Source organism: Calonectris borealis, chromosome W (assembly GCF_964195595.1).
Source record: "Calonectris borealis chromosome W, bCalBor7.hap1.2, whole genome shotgun sequence".
Lineage (NCBI taxonomy): Eukaryota > Metazoa > Chordata > Aves > Procellariiformes > Procellariidae > Calonectris > Calonectris borealis.
Window position 1 is genome coordinate 21,874,570 of NC_134351.1, and position 19,249 is coordinate 21,893,818.

The window sequence follows — 19,249 nt, forward strand, 5'->3', positions numbered from 1 at the left end:
CAAAAGACTGTAAATACATTACTACAAATTAGACTTCTTTGAAGTGTTAGAACCATTAGTAATGTAGAAGTGTTGGCGAATGTTACAGAAGTTATGAAAAAGGGTCTTTTCTATATATTGTGTATCTGCTAGCTATCTCCACTGCACTTCAGCAGACTTTTACTTTTCCTAGGGCAAGTGTATGTGTTTTCATGTCTATATATTTAGCAGAGTTAGTCTTTTATCTTTAGAATTACTCCTTTGTAAACCTAAGAGTATCTTCTGCTTTGTCTCAGTGCAAAAGTATGAGCCCAAAAGGAGCAAGTCTCAGCCTTTAATGTTCCAGCAATTCTCTTCTTCAAACTCTGGTTATAAATGTCTTTGTCATTCAGTTGTATAATCAAGCTTAATCCTTGTTCTGCACTTATAAGTAAATAAATCATTTTTTGTTGCAAACTTGCTACTTTGCGACATATGGATGTATGGTTTAAAATTTTAGGTGTTTATGTTATTTTCTGTTAAACAAGTTTAATGTGCTTATGAAATGGAAATTTCATTATTTTGGTTGATACTTAAATGAGATCTTTGTCCTAGCTTTGAAGTTAGCCTTGCTTTGTGCAGGAGCGTAGATTAGATGACTTGTTAGAAATCCCTTCTGACAAAATTTTCTATAATTTTAAACCTGAAATAACAGTAAGAACTATTATTTACATACTGACAACTATTAAAATAACACTATGAAATCCAATGTTATAATTACCATTGTCCATATTTTCTTGTTATAGATCCAAGCAGGTTTCAGGACTGCTGGAGACTTTCTGATGGCTTTGTAGCTGCTGAAGCTAAAACTATACTACCACATCGAGCCAGGTCAAGGTGAGCATTTTGCAAACTCAGTCTAAACTCTTGTTTTAGTTTTCTGTTGTTGTTGACAAAAATATTTGTTGTTTTCTTGCAGACACAATAAGAAATGTACTTTCTAAACCATTTCCATACTTTTTTCTCCTTAGGCCTGATCTCATGGATAATTATTTGGCTTTAGTGCTTTCAGCTTTTATTACTAATGGACTTCTAGAGGTAACTATGACTTGAAATTTAAATAGATGCTTGCTACTTTTTTTTCTAGAAACATTAAAATAAGATGTTATACATTAAATGTAATAATTTTTTAACTGTTTTGAAGGGTCTGGTTGAAGTGATCACAAGTAGTGATGACCATGTATCTGTTAGAGCAACTATCCTTTTAGGAGAACTTTTGCACATGGTAAGAAAGACTTTTTGATGAGAATAAGTAATATTAGTAGCTCATTGTAAATAGATATTTCCTATTATAGCTTTGAATTTATGTTACGAATTTGGAATGTCCATTTTTCATCAAAATAATGGGTTATTTTGTATTACAGCATATGGCATTTCATATATATTAAAACCAGCATGAATCGATAGAAAGGCGGTTTGGAATGTACTGAAAGTGCTAGGGCTTCTGCTCCAAGGATAATCCTCAGTAACCAGTTGTATTTTTAAACTGGAGTCCTGCAAACTCACTCATTGGTTGCTGTGTTTGGGAAAAGGACTATTGATGCTTTTTGCTTTTCCTAAAATGATGGTAGCTCTGTGACAGTGTGTTTAGCTTTCTGCTTTGCAGGCTAGGCAGATGAAACTTTTTTCATGTTCAGCTTGATGTGGCTTTGGCACTTCATATTATTCATTCAGGCAACTCCAACTTGGAGTGCTCTTTCAGCACTGCTGTTGGTAGCCCCTGCTGCAGAACTGAAGGGACCTTGCTTCGTTCCTTTTCCCTCTCCTTAAAATCTCTCTTATAATAGCTTCTCTTTTTTTCCTTCACACTGTATCACAACAAGATTAAAGTCTACCATTCCACACTGACAGGATTTATACTTATTTCAACAGCTAGAGATGAGAGGAAATTGTAAATTTATTCATAGAATCATAGAATATCTCGAGTTGGAAGGGACCCATAAGGATCATCGAGTCCAACTCCCTGCTCCTTGCAGGACTACCTAAAACTAAACCATATGACTAAGAGCGTCGTCCAGACGCTCCTTGAACTCTGACAGGCTTGGTGCTGTGACCACTTCCCTGGGGAGCCTGTTCCAGTGACCAACCACCCTCTCAGTGAAGAACCTTTTCCTACCTAATGTCCAATCTGAACTTCCCCTGATGCAGCTTCATTCCATTTCCTCGTGTCCTGTCGCTGGTCACCAGAGAGAGGAGATCAGCACCTCCCCCTCCACTGCCCCCCTTGAGGAAGTTGTAGACTGCGATGAGGTCACCCCTCAGCCTTCTCTTCTCCAAGCTGAACAAACCAAGTGACCTCAGCCGCTTCTCATAAGCCTTGCCCTCGAGGCCTTTCACCATCTTGGTCGCCCTCCTCTGGACACACTCTAATAGTTTGTTGTCCTTCTTATATTGAGGCGCCCAAAACTGCACACAGTACTCGAGGTGGGGCCTCACCAGTGCAGTGTAGAGCGGGACAGTCGCCTCCCTCGACCGCCTAGCTATGCTGTGCTCGATGCACCCCAGGACACGGTTGGCCCTTTTGGCTGCCAGGGCACACTGTTGACTGGTATTCAACTTGCCATCAACCCAAACCCCCAGACCTCTTTCCGCGGGGCTGCTCTCCAGCCTCTCGTTCCCCAATTTGTATGTATAACCAGGATTATCCCGTCCCAGGTGCAGAATCCGGCACTTGCTCTTGTTAAATTGCATACGGTTGGCAATTGCCCAGCTCTCTAGTCTATCCAGATCTCTCTGTAAGGCCTCTCTACCCTCGAGGGAGTCCACAGCTCCTCCTAGTTTAGTATCGTCAGCAAACTTACTTAATGTACATTTGACTCCTGCGTCCAGATCATTTATAAAAACATTAAAGAGCACTGGCCCTAAAATTGAGCCCTGCGGAACCCCACTGGTGACTGGCCGCCAGCCTGATGTAACCCCATTTACTGTAACCCTTTGAGCCCGACCCATCAGCCAATTGCTCACCCATCGTATTATGAACTTGTCTAGCTGTGTGCCGGACATTTTGTCCAGAAGGATACTGTGAGAGACAGTATCAAAAGCTTTGCTAAAATCCAAAAAACCCCCACATCTACTGGCTTCCCTTGGTCAACTAGATGGGTGACCTTGTCATAAAAGGAAATTAAGTTGGTTAAGCAGGACTTTCCCCTCGTGAACCCGTGCTGGCTACGACCAATGACTGCATTGTCTCTCAAGTGTTTTTCAATAACTCCCAGAATAACCTTCTCCATAATTTTACCAGGCGCTGAAGTGAGACTGACAGGCCTGTAATTACCAGGGTCTTCCTTCTTACCTTTCTTGAAAATTGGGACAACATTTGCCAGCTTCCAGTCGACTGGGACCTCTCCAGACTCCCAAGACCATTGAAAAATAATGGAGAGAGGTCCTGCGATGGCATCGGCCAGCTCTTTCAGTACCCTGGGATGAATCCCATCGGGCCCCATAGATTTATGTGTATCCAGCTGGAGCAGCAAGTCTCAAACAAGTTCAGAGTCGGCCGGGAGTTTATCATCCCCCCAGTCACGGTCTTCCAACACAGGGCTCCGGGGGTCCCAGGGCCCATCATCAGTGTTAAAGACAGAGGCGAAGAAGGCATTAAACGTCTCTGCTTTGTCTATGTCCCTATTTGTGAGGTGACCAACCTCATCAAGTAATGGACCAATGTTATCTCTGATTCTCCTTTTGCTGTTAACATATTTAAAAAAGCCCTTTTTGTTGTCCTTCACAGTGCTGGCCAGCTTGAACTCTAATCAAGCTTTGGCTGCACAAATTTTCTCCCTACAGTGGCAAACAGCATCTCTGTAGTCCTCCTGTGTCGCCTGTCCTTGCTTCCAAAGTCCATACGCTTTCCTTTTCTGCCTAAGTTCTAGAAGAAGATCCCTGCTCAACCAAGTTGTCCTTCTGCCCCGCTTGCTTGACTTCTGACACTTTGGAATTGCCTGCTCCTGCGCTCTTAAGAGATGGCTCTTAAAAAGTGACCAGCATTCCTGGACCCCAATACCTTCAAAAGCAGATTCCCAGGGGACCTTACTAACTAGCGCCTTCAGCAGCCCAAAGTCTGCTCTCCCCATATCCAGGGTCAAAGTTTTGCTGGCAGTTTTTGTCCTATTGCCAGCGATTTGAAACTCAACTACTTCATGGTCACTGTGTCCGTGACAGCCACCAATCACCACTTCGCCCACAAGTCCCTCTCTTTTTGCAAAGAAGAAATCTAGGAGGGCACCTTTCCTAGTCAGCTCCCTTAGTACCTGCACCAAGAAGTTATCTTCAATGTGCTTCAGGAATTTCCTGGACCTCTTTGTGTCCGCTGTATGATATTCCCAGTCGATGTCTGGGAAGTTAAAATCACCCATAAGGACAAGGGCAGCTGATCTAGAGATATCCCTTAATTCCTTGTAGAATAATTCATCGATGTCATCGTCCTGGCTGGGTGGTTGATAGTAGACTCCCACAACAACATCCGCTTTATTTGCTTTCCCCTTCATCCTTACCCAGAGACTCTCAACCGTGTCGTTGCCAACTGCAAGTGCCATACAATCTAACCCCTCCCTTACATACAGCGCCACCCCCCCTGCCTTGCCTGCCCTGCCTATCCCTCCTGAAGAGCCTATAACCATCCATCACGGCACTACTATATTTGTCTTGCTCAGGTTGCTTTAGCCTACTCCAGACCAAAACCAACCATCAACCAAAAGAAACCTGCTTGAAGAGCAGAACTTAACCTAAATTATTTTGGTATAGAGATGATTTTGTTTTCATATACACTCCAGTGCTACCTTTCAGCCTGCTGAGAAGCTGTTAGTCATATGTGAAGTGATATGATTTACCTTTCTTGCAAAACAGTTCTTTCTTTTCCATGGCCTTTCTTGATGGCAAGAAGCGTATGTAGCAGAGCACTTTTTGATCAGTTTTCTTGTGGTTTGTTTTTTCTTTTTTTTTCCAAATGAACTTGCTTTATAAGAGACAGTAAGATTGTGAAATACAACTTTTACAAAAATTTGAATATGAGTTATCAGACATAGTCTGCATCTTCAGACTATAGACTCATTTCAGCGGTGCGGGATTGGCCTGTCCTTAACACTCCAAAAAACAAGGTCACAATCTTCAGGTATAGGATTGCTTATTACTACAGTGATTTACAACAGCTCAGCTCAGCAGCATGTGTCACAACCACAACAAATCTGTTCTTTAGTCTCTTCAGTGATTTTTTTTTTCTTTAAATAATTGGTGGAATTTTTTGAGTGTTCAGTCAGCCATGTAGTTTAAAAAGAGTAATCTGCATTAACGTATGCTATTTTTCATGGTTTCTGGAATACTTTTGAATGGGAGTGATTAGATGCACTGATGTTTGAATATGCTGCAAAGCATAGGTATTTTTCTAAAGAGATGATTCACTAGTCTGAGATGACCGTTTATCAAAATATTGAACAAATATTTGTACTTGATTTAATTTTAAGATATTGAAGTAATTTCTTTATCTTCTTTATTCTTTAGTTTTCAAAAGTATTTGCACAACTACCCAAATTGTTTCCCAAAACAGAAACGTTTCCCAAAATAAAAGCCATTAAATGTCCAGTAACTTATGAAGTTATGTTTATCAGATAATTTTTTTGTGCAGAATCATTACTAGTCAAAAGTATTGAATGAACATCATTAGCTTAAATTGTGTTTCTGATTTTAGGGTTTTTAGTACTTTTATACCCATGACATAAGGATATCTGATGCTTTGCATGTTTTTGCATTTTACAACTTTAAAAACCACCAATGCAAAAAATACAAATGAGAAGTCTCCGAAAGAAGGCTCCAAGTCTTAAAATCGTCTTAAGTTATTTTCAGTTGTATTTCAGATTGATTAATTAGATCAAATATTCAAAATGGTGTGTGTAATTATTGCTCTGACGTTATGCAAAAGGTAGTTTTGTTATCATGCATTTGTGAAAGTCTTGTGAAAAGTGGTAGATTCTTCAAATGCTGATCCTAAAGAGATGGCTGAAAATGTAATAAGTTATTCTAACTAGTCTTCTGTTGTTGTTTAGGCAAACACAATTCTTCCTCATTCTCACAGCCATCACCTGCACTGCTTACCAACGCTAATGAATATGGCAGCATCTTTTGACATCATGAAAGAGAAAAGACTGTAAGAATTCTAAGTTACGCTTTCCCCCTGCAGTTGAGTGAAAACCTACATTACGAGTTTTCTGATGGCTGAAACCACTGCTGTCTTTATTTAAAAGAAAAATAGAATATAGAAGTGCTCTGTCACACTTACTAGGGACATAGTTTCCCGTGCATGATTCCAAAAGTGTGATCTATTTACGGTAACAATTTAGAAATTCAGAAATTTGGAAAGAAAGTTTTGATAGTAGATTTCAGAACACTTTTGCATAGATTGCAAGATTGTTTTTTACACAGAATTTTTCTTAAATGAACTCTAAGGCACTGTTTGACCAAGCACCATCTGAGACGTGTTCTGTGTGTTTGACCTCTACATTGTTTCACACTTCTTTTTTGGCATTTTGATACAATTAAGCTCTCCAAACTAAAAAAGCCTGTACCAATTGTTTTCTTTTGGTGTTTATCTATAGCTAATTACATAGTAATAGACCAAATCAGCGAATCATTATTAGTGTGAACAAGAGCAAAAAATGTAATATTGGCATGGGGCTGTTTTTTAAACCTTTTTTTCTTCAGAAGAAAATGGTCGTTGTAACAATAGTAATTATGTTAAAACTTTCTGATGCATTTGTTTGAAGTTTGCACTGATAATTTTTTCAGTTCATTTCCATTTAAAGATAAGACTATGAACAGAAATTTTAAACAACTTAGTGCAGCATTCTGCAGTGGCATGTTAAGCAGCATTAGGAACTGTTTGGCACTCGTGGTAATCAAGTGAGGTATATTTAGGAATCTGACTTGAAACAAATGTTTATAGAAGCTTTCTGTTCCTCTTTGAATGAGAAATACCTGAATTTTGAAACTTTAAAAACCTCTGTGGGCTTTTTTATTTTATTTTCCTTATTTTTTAGAATTTCTCTATACATCTACTAATCTTGCAATTTAACCTCTGAAGTGCTCTGTCATAAAATACCATCTCCTGGGTACTTCACACATTTTAAACCTCTTGAGGAAAGAAGTCAAATAATTTGATAGATTCTAGTGTCTTTAGAATGTGTTTCTGTAACTCAGTGGTCTTACTTGCATTTCATTGTAGAAGACCATTTAAATTGAGTGTGTTGGGTTTTTTTTCTAATAGTAAATTATAGGAAATGTTTTTGTTAATTACTCTTGCCATTCCTGATCTGGTTTGTCAGATCAGTATTCTGATAAATGTATCATAACTTCGTATTTTGTCTTTCGTTGTGTTGTCAGTGACAAATTACAGAATCTTTTTGAACTGCTACTGTGAAATGATAAATGCTGCTTGTAGAGTGCTTCCCAGAAACTTAATGCTCTTGTGCTTTTTAGTTTTAAAGGTTTCTTACATGTCACTAGAAGATTTTGATATGTGAAAACACAGTTATTTTTCAAAAAAAGCATATCTGAAACTCCTTCACAGGGTATTCCACTCGGTCAAAGCTGTGGGAGGAGAGGAAGGATGAAGAGCAGAAGGGATATGTTTGTGGATCACTTGCAGTTTTTTTGCTTTTTGGCATTTGTGGACATACCTGATAGAGTAGTAAGAAGTCCTGGTTTTGTTGGAAGAAAGTGATTTTGTCGATGTAGTAATTGTTATATTTGGGGATCTTAGTTTTGGTCAACACTCTGCATTGTTTCATACTCTGAAAAACTGTAAGCCCTGTTACGGATTAAATTTATGTAATTTAGATAGGCGACCAAATTCACAGGTATTTGTTTGTTTGAAGAGAATGCAAAAAAATCACTCTCCTACCCTATGAGAATTTTTGTTTAGGGGGAAGAAAGGTAGACTTACCTCCTCATTTTTTAGACTTCCTTATTTTATTTGCACAGCAAATATTTTTTTTCTGCTACCATTATTTTGCAATTAACTGTTTCTGCCCATGTCAAATGTAATTTCTATTACTTCCTATTTTTTCCTGGAAAATTTCTTACATGTTGTTGCTGAGCTGTTTAGATATAAAGAGCAGGAAATATACTACTGATACTCCTGCCACCCTCTGGGGAGGGGAAGAGAATTTACAAGAAATACTTTGTTAGTCAAAGTTGAAGCTAGCCGTCTCAACTTCACTGTAGAACGTTGATCTACTGTGACATCTCACAATACTTTATCAACTTTAAACTTTGCAATATCTTCTGTGAACTCTGAAAGGCACCACTAATTGCAGAGTAGAAGAAAAGTTAGCAGTAAGGCTCATTCTTCGGTACTATAATTTCTGAAAGATAATTTTCTGTATAATTTCAGTACAAGACTGAGGGATATGGAAGTATGAAAACTTAGATAAAGAACATTATTTTCTTTTTATTGGCTTTGGAATTGTTGGTGAATTCTTTCTTGAGCTATGTTTATTTAACTCAAGATATAGCAGTGGCGCTCTTTAGTTGAATAACAGTTGTCAAATACTGATTATAGTATTTTTTTCTATTAGACGAGCAAGTGCCGCACTCAACTGCTTAAAACGTTTTCACGAGATGAAGAAAAGAGGACCTAAACCTTACAGCCTCCATTTAGATCATATTATTCAGAAAGCGATCTCAACCCACCAAAAAAGGGATCAGTACCGTGTGCAGAAAGACATCTTTATTTTAAAGGTATTACCATTTTTGATTTTTCAAAACTGAATTTGATTTTATATTTTGGAGACTTGGATCCCACCTCCCAAGCTTCACTCTCTCATTTAATTCCGAGCCATTTATGTGATTTCTTTGTAGAATTTTTTTCATTTAATTTGTCTTCTAGCTACTTGTGGATACTATATTGTATTTCTAGAAATTAAGGAGTCAAATTGCAATAATTTTTGATGCTTTTTAGTCCCAATTATGATCTCTTACTATTAGATTTTTAATGCAGTGCTATAACCATGCAATTTACTTTCAAATGCAAAATGCTGTGGAGCATAGCCCTTTTAATGATTATTACGTGAACAGTAAGTATATCATGTGACAAGACATGATGCAAGGAAACTTACTGTAGTTTTTTATGTCTGTATTCCAGGATACAGAAGAAGCACTTGTAATGAATCTTCGAGACAGCCAAGTTCTCAATCATAAAGAGAACCTCGAGTGGAATTGGAATCTGATAGGGACCATACTGAAGGTGAGCATAAAAAGGGCGTGATACTATTTTTATGAAATTATTTGGGGGGGGGAAGTCTCCATTTTGCATGCGAGCTTTGACTTTCTAATATCAATTCCATATTATATCCCATAATCTGTTTTATTTCAGAAAATTAGGACCTCATGGTTTTAATCAGTGCTGATATAGTCTCTTTGTATACAACCCTTAAGCTATATACAAAAATGCACAACAGTTAAATTCACAAGTTTCTTAATAAGCATATATTAAATTTTATATAACTTTATTTGTATAAAAATAGACTTTATAGAATGAGATATAGTGACTTTAAAGTTGCTAATACTTTAGACTTCAGTCCAAACTACTTAGGGATACTGCCTTGTTCAGTTTCATAGCAGATTATTTTTTTTTTTAAATATATAACGTGCACTGAAGGTTAAGGCTGGAGGTGGGTTATAGATCAAGCTTCAGATGCCACATATGAAAACTTCAGTAGTATGCAGTCTTATTGTATGTTTTGAACTAATACAAATAGTCCCATAGCATCAATTTCATTACAAAATGAATTTGTTTTCACAAAATACAGGAAATATCTCTGACAGGGAGGGCATTATCTTAAATATATTTAATGTACAGCTTTTAAGGGACTGCCTCTTTTTTAAGCAGAGGACTGACTTTCTTTGAGTAAGAAAACTTTCTGACTGAGTATTTGGTATAGTCTTAGAGCCAAAATAGCTCCTGTCATTCTGTGCATCAAAGCCATCCTTCCATTGTTACCCCCAAGTAACATTTTCTTACTGTCATCTTTACTATGTCGTTATAAAGATGGCAAAAATACAAAACAGGATTAATGGTGACAGACATAAACAAGATTATATTAAAAAAACAACACCCACCCACCCCCCAAAAAAAAAAAATTCCCCCTAAATATTTCTGTGCATTTTTTCAGGGACTGATAAACTTGAGAGAGCAAGAATCTGTCTGGTATAAAGACCTGAATAGGTATATGACAGTAGCTTTGCTCCACCGAATTCCACTGTTTACAGACTTCTTACTGTAACACTACTAGATATCTATGATTTAATAATCATAGATATTTTTACCTTTGATTCAGTATTAAAGATATTATCAAGAAACTGTTCTTCAGAATCTCACTTTTTAATTAGTCTGTGTAGTACTTCGACAATGGAAGTTTTATGTAGTTGACAACTAAGGTTTTTGGGTTTTTTTTTGTTTTTGTTTTTTTTTCTCCTCTGAAATTTAGGTCAAGCTGTCAGTTACCCTGCTACCTCAGACCTCCCCTGCAGTATATTTTCTAGTGTCCTGTTGAACAGTTCTAAATGTCTCAAAATCAGGGACTTCTGTCTTTCAGAATGAGAAGTTACTGTGTTTTCCGGTTAAATTCTAACCACTTCGGTTCCTGTTAACATTATCTTAGCTTACACTGGTGTTGTGCAGTTTATCAGAGTGGTCCATCTTTAGTCCCTGAATCAGCAGGATCCATATTCCAGTGTTTGGACTTCACCATCTCATGTGGCTACTCACCTCCCTCCCATCTCAGTCGCAACCTCACGGCTGTGGAGCATCAGCTTTCCTACCACCTCGCTACTTGCATCTCATATGGTCCCTTACTGCCTTTTTTTACTTGCTCAGCTTGCTGTCTAAGCTGCTAAAATAGCAGCAAAAGTGGCAGTGGTCAGGATGGAGGAATTGAGACTGTGTTAACAGTAGAGCTTCATACTTAATCTGGCACTGTGGGTTCAATGTTACTAGTGTAGTCAGTTTTACTAATCATTAACTAGTGCACTACATGTCTTAATACTAGTATACCAATTGGAAATGTAGAACTGTATCGCTTAGGTAGGAAAGAAAAATGTTTGACGCACATTTTCCATCCCTTCCAAGAAGATACTAGTAGCAACAAAAATACACCTAAAACCATAGAGACAACAGATGGCTGTAAAAACAGAGGAAAATATAATATGAAGAAAGGATAGGTCCAGAAGAGAGTATTATGGCTTTGTGTGATCCTTTTTAAAACATCTTACAAAGTATCAACAGAGGAGTTTAAATACCATTTTAATAAGCAGTATTTAAGTGAGCTATAACAGAAAAATGATTATTTTTATAACAAATCGGATTAATAGTGAAAACAACAACAACAAAACCCAATTTCCCTGTTATGTGTATCAAAACTTGTTTGCTATTTGCAGAGAAGAAACTGAGCAAAATTGTTTATTTTTCATTAGCATGTCATAGTTTGCTATTTTCATTAGAATTATGGACTTGTACACATAGCATGTGCACCCGACATTCCCTGTCCTTCTCTAGAAAATAATAGAACAGTTCTTGGATCAAGAATGTGGGCTTTTCAATAAAATAAGGTGTTATTTTATAGGTAACTTCAGATGCAAGAAAACTTACACTTCTAATTATTAGGTGAATAGAACCGTAATAGAAATGAGTAAATTTTAGTGATTAATCAAGGACTGATGTACAAGTTTCATATAATGCTATATTTGCTGTTTTTTTCTAGTGGCCAAATGTAAATCTAAGGAACTATAAAGATGAACAATTGCACAGGTATGTAAAAATTACACAGACTTCCTTTGAAGAAGGAAATTGGGAAAAAATGGGTTTTAATGTTGCAATAAATTATTCCTTGACATGTCACATTTCTAAAACTTAATCTATAGATAAGCAGCAAAAATGAAAATTTAGACAATTAGGTTGCAATACTTGCTTTAAATAAACAGGTCTTAAAGTATTACCTCTTTGATATTTCATTCATTAGTGTTTGATGTCAGCACTTGACAAATTTTGACAGAAGAGGTCTACAGTTGTACAGTAACATAGTTATAGCTTTCATCAAAAACCAAAGACAATCAGTACAGCCCTGATTCCTTTCAGTCTGTTGGCGTTAAGGCATTTTTATTACTTCTGTGCATGTGTGGTAATAGTGTTACTAATGAGTTCTTGGATGTCACTTCTAACATGCATTTCAGAAATAGATTTGATTAAACAAGCTACTTTGAAGAGTAGTTCTGTATTTGTAGGCATGGAAAGCTACTTCTACATGAATTTGAGGAAAAACCTAAAGCTAAAACGTATCCTGAAAGGCTCACGCTTCATCATTTTAAAATTTTACTAAAAAGTAATCAGGCAACTTTTATATAGTATTCCCAGCATAAGTGATAGTCCCATTGTAATCTGTCCTGGTTTCAGCTGGGATAGAGTTAATTTTCTTTCTAGTAGCTGGTATAGTGCTGTGTTTTGGATTTAGTATGAGAAGAATGTTGATAACACACTGATGTTTTTAGTTGTTGCTAAGTGCCCTGCTGGTCGAGGACTTTTCAGCTTCCCATGCTCTGCCAGGTGAACAAGAAGCTGGGAGGGAACATAGCCAGGACAGCTAACCCAACTGGCCAACGGGGTATTCCATACCATATGACATCATGCTCAGCATATAAATTAGGAGGTGTGGTCTGGGAAGTAGCAATCGCTGCTCAGGGACTGGCTGGGCATCGGTTGGCAGGTGGTGAGCAATTGCATCGTGCATCACTTGCTTTTAATATGTTGTTGTTGTTGTTATTATTATTATCATCATCATTACTAGTACTATTTTACTTTATTTTATTTCAATTATTAAATTGTTTTTATCTCAACCCACGAGTTTTCTCACTTTTACCCTCCCGATTCTCTCCCCCATCCCACTGGGTGGGAGGGAGTGAGCGAGCGGCTGTGTGGTGTTTAGGTGCTGGCTAGGGTTAAACCACGATAGTCCTTTTTAGTGCCCAACATGGGGCTCGAAGGGTTAGAGATAACAACAGATTAACTAGAGCGTATTAAGGAATTTATATCTGTTAACAGTTGCTGGACAAAATATTGATTCATCTATTCTCGATATTAGTTTATCTGATCTGCACCATGCTCTTGTTTTTGCTATACCTGTTAAAGATTGGTGTTGGGTTTTGCAGTCTGCTGTGCTCTGCAGTGATTAGTGATGTCTTGCCAGGGAGATTTGTTATTAAAACACTGGCATAGAGTGTCATTTGGTATTTGGGATTTGTAATGAAGCCATTACTGTATTTAGGGTACCACCTCATGGAGACCATTAGCAATTACACCTCTGCCTCTGAGGGGTTTTTTATGGAGGAAATAGGGAATGGCACCTTCACTACCTTCTTCTGTGATGTTTTCTCCTTCGCTAAAATAACTTGTCAGTACCTTGAACATCCCTGGGTAGTTAAGATACATCTATTGGTACTCCTTGGGAATATTGTTTTGGTTTTGTCCAAGGTTAGTAAGCAATTTAAGAATGTCATCCAGAGATCTGCCCCAAGGCTGGATCGTTATGAGTGGCAGGGTGAGTGGGATAGCAAGGGAAAATGCCTATGACGGCGGGTACCCCCAGTGTTTTGGAACTTCACTCCTGAACAAGTGCAGAATCCTGAAAAACTAGTGGAATATTTGGAAGAAGTATGCTGTCACCCTGGCCATTCTAGGGAGACACAAATCAGTGCAATGTGCTGGGGCCTGGCCCATGCCTACCGAGCCCTGTTTAACACTATTCAGAACCCTCAAGGGGAAGAAAAGGTCTCTGCATCTGATGACAAAGCAACAGGCCCTGCGACTACCCCACCCCCCATGGAAGGCACTGCGGCTACTCCGCCCCCTGCGACAGAGAATCAACCCATGCCAGTATCAGTCGCCCCTATGTAAAAGAAGAAATACACAAGAATTGTTTAGTAAGGGATGAAGATAAACCAGGGCCATCATGAGAACAGGAGGAGGAAGAGGCAGAACCCATAAATGAGATGGTAACCACCCGATCCCTATCCCTGAGTGAGTTGCGAGATATGCGGAAAGATTTCAGTCCTCATCCAGGCGAGCACGTTGTCACCTGGCTGCTGTGATGCTGGGATAACGAGACCAGTAGCCTGGAATTAGAGGGTAGGTGTCCTGGTTTCGGCTGGGATAGGGTTAAATTTCTTCCTAGTGCTGTGTTTTAGATTTAGTACAAGGAGAATGTTGATAACACACTGATGTTTTCAGTTGTTGCTAAGTGCCCTCCTAGTCCAAGGACAGCTCCCGTGCCTACTGACTGAGCTAGGTACACAAGATGGGAGGGAACATAATCAGGACAGCCAGCCCAGCTGGCTAATGGGGTATTCCATACCATGTGACGTCATGCTCAGTATATGAATGGTAGGCGTGATCCAGGAAGTACCGATCGCTACTTGGTTATCGGTCAGCGCGGGTGGTGAGCAATTGCATTGTGCATCACTCATTTTGTATATTCTATCATTATTTATTATTATTATTTTCCCTTTTTCTGTTCTATTAAACTGTCTTTATCTAAACCCACGAGTTTTTCTCACTCCTACCCTTCCGATTCTCTCCCCGTCCCACTGGGGGTGGGGGGGAGAGAGTGAGCGGCTGCGTGGTATTTGGCTGCCTGCCAGATTAAACCACAACAGTAGAGAAGCCAAGCAGCTGGGATCCCTTTCCAGGGAAGGAGGCATTGACAAAGCAATTGGACAAGGGGCACAAGTCCTCAGCCTCTGGAGGCGACTCCTGTCAGGCGTGAAGGAAAGGTATCCCTTCAAGGAAGATGTTATATGCCACCCAGGCAAGTGGACCACCATGGAGAGAGGTATCCAGTACCTGAGGGAATTAGCCGTGCTGGAGGTGATTTATGATAACCTGAACAACGAGCAGTTACCCAAAGACCCAGATGAAGTCAAATGCACCCGACCCATGTGGCGGAAGTTTGTACGGAGCGCACCAGCGTCACATGCAAACTCATTGACAATAATGACCTGGAAAAACGGAGAGGAACAAACAGTGGATGAATTGGCTGGCCAACTCCGGCAATATGAAGAAAGTCTCTCTTCCTCCCTACGGGCCTGTGTCTCTGCTCTGGAGAAAGTGTCTCGGGAGATCCAGCAACTCAAAGAGGATATGTCTTATTCTCCACCTGTACGGACCAGTATCTCAGCCATTAGGAGCAAGCGTCCCTCTGCTCAAGAGAGGAGATATCGTGGGTACACACCCCAGGGCACCCTGTGGTTTTATCTGTGTGACCACGGAGAGGACATGAGGAAGTGGGATGGAAAACCTACCACAACCCTAGAGGCACAGGTACATGAGTTGCAAGAAAAAACAATCACACAAGGGAGTTCTCCCAGGAAAACTGCTGCTCCAGTCTCCAGCGAGCAGATACCCAGACAGAGTAGAAGGGCTGATTCCACTTCTGACCTTAATAAAGGGACCTCTGATTCATACTTACAAGAAGTGGGTAGTGAATACGATGACCAGGACTAGAGGGGCCCTGCCTCCGCCCAGGTGGAGGAAAGGGACAACCGGGTTTACTGGACTGTGTGGATTCGATGGCCTGGCACATCAGACCCACAGAAGTATAAAGCTCTCGTAGACACCGGTGCACAGTGTACCCTGATGCCATCAAGCTATAAAGGGTCAGAACCCATCTGTATTTCTGGAGTGACAGGGGGATCCCAAGAGTTAACTGTATTGGAGGCCGAAGTGAGCCTAACTGGGAATGAGTGGCAGAAGCACCCCATTGTGACTGGCCCAGAGGCTCCGTGCATCCTTGGCATAGACTACCTCAGGAGAGGGTATTTCAAGGACCCAAAAGGGTACCAGTGGGCTTTTGGTAGAGCTGCCCTGGAGGCAGAGGGAATTAAACAGCTGTCCACCTTGCCCGGTCTCTCAGAGGACCCTTCTGTTGTGGGGTTGCTGAGGGTCGAGGAACAACAGGTGCTGATCGCTACCACAACAGTGCACCTGCAGCAATATTGCACCAACCGAGACTCCCTGATACCCATCCATAAGCTGATTTGTCGACTGGAGAGCCAAGGAGTGATCAGCAGGACTCGCTCACCCTTTAACAGTCCCATATGGCCAGTGCGAAAGTCCAATGGAGAGTGGAGACTAACAGCTGACTGTCGTGGCCTGAACGAAGTCATGCCGCCATTGAGCGCTGCCGTGCCAGACATGCTAGAACTTCAATATCAACTGGAGTCAAAGGCAGCCAAGTGGTACGCCACAATGGATATCACTAATGCGTTCTTCTCCATCACTTTGGCAGCAGAGTGCAGGCCACAGTTTGCTTTCACTTGGAGGGGCGTCCAGTACACCTGGAACCGACTGCCCCAGGGGTGGAAACACAGCCCCACCATTTGCCTTGGACTGATCCAGACTGCACTGGAACAGGGTGAGGCTCCCGAACACCTGCAATACATTGATGACATCATCGTATGGGGCAACACAGCAGAAGAAGTTTTTAAGAAAGGGAAGAAAATAGTCCAAATCCTTCTGAAGTCCGGTTTTGCCATAAAACAAAGTAAGGTCGAGGGACCTGCACAGGAGATCCAGTTTTTAGGAATAAAATGGCCAGATGGACGTCATCAGATCCCAATGGATGTGATCAACAAAATAACAGCCATGTCCCCACCAGCTAGCAAAAAGGAAACACAAGATTTCTTAGGCGTTGTGGGTTTTTGGAGAATGCATATTCCAAATTACAGTCAGACTGTAAGCCCTCTCTATCAAGTGACCAGGAAGAAGAATGATTTCAAATGGGGCCCTGAGCAACGACAAGCCTTTGAACAAATTAAACGGGACATAGTTCAGGCAGTAGCCCTTGGGCCAGTCCGGGCAGGACAAGATGTAAAGAATGTGCTCTACACCGCAGCCAGGGAGAACAGTCCTACCTGGAGCCTCTGGCAGAAAGCACCAGGGGAGACTCGAGGTCGACCCTTAGGGTTTTGGGGTCGGGGATACAGAGGATCCGAGGCCCACTACACTCCAACTGAGAAGGAGATATTGGCAGCATATGAAGGGATTCGATCTGCTTCGGAAGTGGTTCGTACTGAAGCACAGCTCCTCCTGGCACCCCGACTGCCGGTGCTGGGCTGGATGTTCAAAGGGAGGGTCCCCTCTACACATCATGCAACCGATGCTACGTGGAGTAAGTGGGTCGCACTGATCACACAGTGGGCCCGAATAGGAAACCCCAGTCGCCCAGGAATCTTTGAAGTGATCACGAACTGGCCAGAAGGCTAAGATTTTGGAATATCCCCAGAGGAGGAGGTGACATGTGCTGAAGAGGCCCCACTGTATAAGAAACTACCAGAAAACGAGAAGCAATATGCCCTGTTCACTGATGGGTCCTGTCGCCTTGTGGGAAAGCATCGGAGGTGGAAAGCTGCTGTATGGAGTCCTATAGGACAAGTTGCAGAAACTGCTGAAGGAGAAGGTGAGTCAAGCCAGTTTGCAGAGGTGAAAGCCATCCAGCTGGCCTTGGACATTGCTGAACGAGAAAAATGGCCAGTACTTTATCTCTATACTGACTCATGGATGGTGGCAAATGCCCTGTGGGGGTGGTTGCAGCAGTGGAAGCAGAACAACTGGCAGCACAGAGGTAAACCCATCTGGGCTGCCGCATTGTGGCAAGATATTGCTGCCCGGGTAGAGAACCTGGTTGTAAAAATACGTCACGTAGATGCTCACGTACCCAAGAGTCGGGCCACTGCAGAACATCAAAACAACCAGCAGGTGGACCAGGCTGCTAAGATCAAAGTGGCTCAGGTGGATCTGGACTGGCAACATAAGGGTGAATTATTTATAGCTCGGTGGGCCCATGACGCCTCAGGCCATCAAGGAAGAGATGCAACATATAGATGGGCTCGTGATCGAGGGGTGGACTTGACCATGGACGCTATTGCACAGGTTATCCAGGAATGTGAAACATGCGCTGCCATCAAGCAAGCCAAGCAAGTAAAGCCTCTTTGGTATGGAGGACGATGGCTGAAATATAAATATGGGGAGGCCTGGCAGATTGATTATATCACACTCCCACAAACCCGCCAAGGCAAGCGCTATGTGCTCACCATGGTGGAAGCAACCACCGGATGGCTGGAAAAATATCCTGTGCCCCATGCCACCGCCCGGAACACCATCCTGGGCCTTGAAAAACAAGTCCTATGGCGACATGGGACCCCAGAAAGATTTGAGTCGGACAACGGGACTCATTTCCGAAACACCCTCATAGACACCTGGGCCAAAGAGCATGGCATTGAGTGGGTATATCACATCCCCTACCATGCACCAGCCTCTGGGAAAATCGAACGATACAATGGACTGCTAAAGACTACGCTGAGAGCAATGGGTGGTGGGACATTCAAGCATTGGGATACACATTTAGCAAAAGCCACCTGGTTAGTCAATACTAGGGGATCTGTCACTCGAGCTGGCCCTGCCCAATCAAAACCCTTACGTACTGTAGCTGGAGATAAAGTCCCTGTCGTGCACATAAGAAATATGCTGGGGAAGACAGTCTGGGTTACTCCTGCCTCTGGCAAGGGAAAACCCATCCATGGGATTGCTTTTGCTCTAGGACCTGGGTGCGCTTGGTGGGTGATGTGAAAGGATAGGGAAGTCCGGTGTTTACCTCAAGGGGATTTGATTTTGGGTGAAAATAGCCAATTGACTGAATTGTGTGATTTTAATTGCTATATAATACTGTTTGTCATCACTTCTGTGGTTGCTATATGTCATATCAACAGTATTGCAGTAAGAATCACCCAGATTAATGAAGGATGAACTCTGATGAAACCGAGCAAAGTGCAACGATGACAGAACCGTACGAGAGGAGCGGTGATGGAACCAGAACTGGCTTCAGGATGCAACAATCCAACATCCCACACCATCTCTCCTGCCCTGAAAGACTGTTATGTCAGATGGAGCCCAAAGTCATGGACTAAATGAACTCAATGGACGTTTTAGAGGGATGGCCCATAGACTAAGGGAATGATATCTGTGTGTTCATATCAAAAGACATGAAAAGTAGTGGTGATTAATTGGAATGTATTGGGAAATGTGAGACCTGGACATGACATAGATGGTATGGAATAAGGGATGGATACTGTCCTGGTTTCGACTGGGATAGAGTTAATTTTCTTCCTGGTAGCTGGTGTAGTGCTGTGTTTTGGATTT

The 19,249-nt window shown here is 41.2% G+C and overlaps 1 protein-coding gene across 3 annotated transcripts in view; it reads left to right on the plus strand.

Moving 5' to 3' along the window:
• The window catches only part of LOC142075009 (rapamycin-insensitive companion of mTOR), a 129,467-nt gene that overhangs the window by 74,459 nt on the left and 35,759 nt on the right, over positions 1-19,249 (plus strand). For all 3 annotated transcript variants that reach the window (XM_075135998.1, XM_075135999.1, XM_075136001.1), the window contains 7 exons: positions 765-855; positions 990-1,056; positions 1,163-1,243; positions 6,054-6,154; positions 8,583-8,745; positions 9,149-9,250; positions 11,766-11,812. In XM_075135998.1, the coding sequence (XP_074992099.1) occupies positions 765-855; positions 990-1,056; positions 1,163-1,243; positions 6,054-6,154; positions 8,583-8,745; positions 9,149-9,250; positions 11,766-11,812 (652 nt within the window). The remainder of the gene's footprint in view (positions 1-764; positions 856-989; positions 1,057-1,162; positions 1,244-6,053; positions 6,155-8,582; positions 8,746-9,148; positions 9,251-11,765; positions 11,813-19,249) is intronic.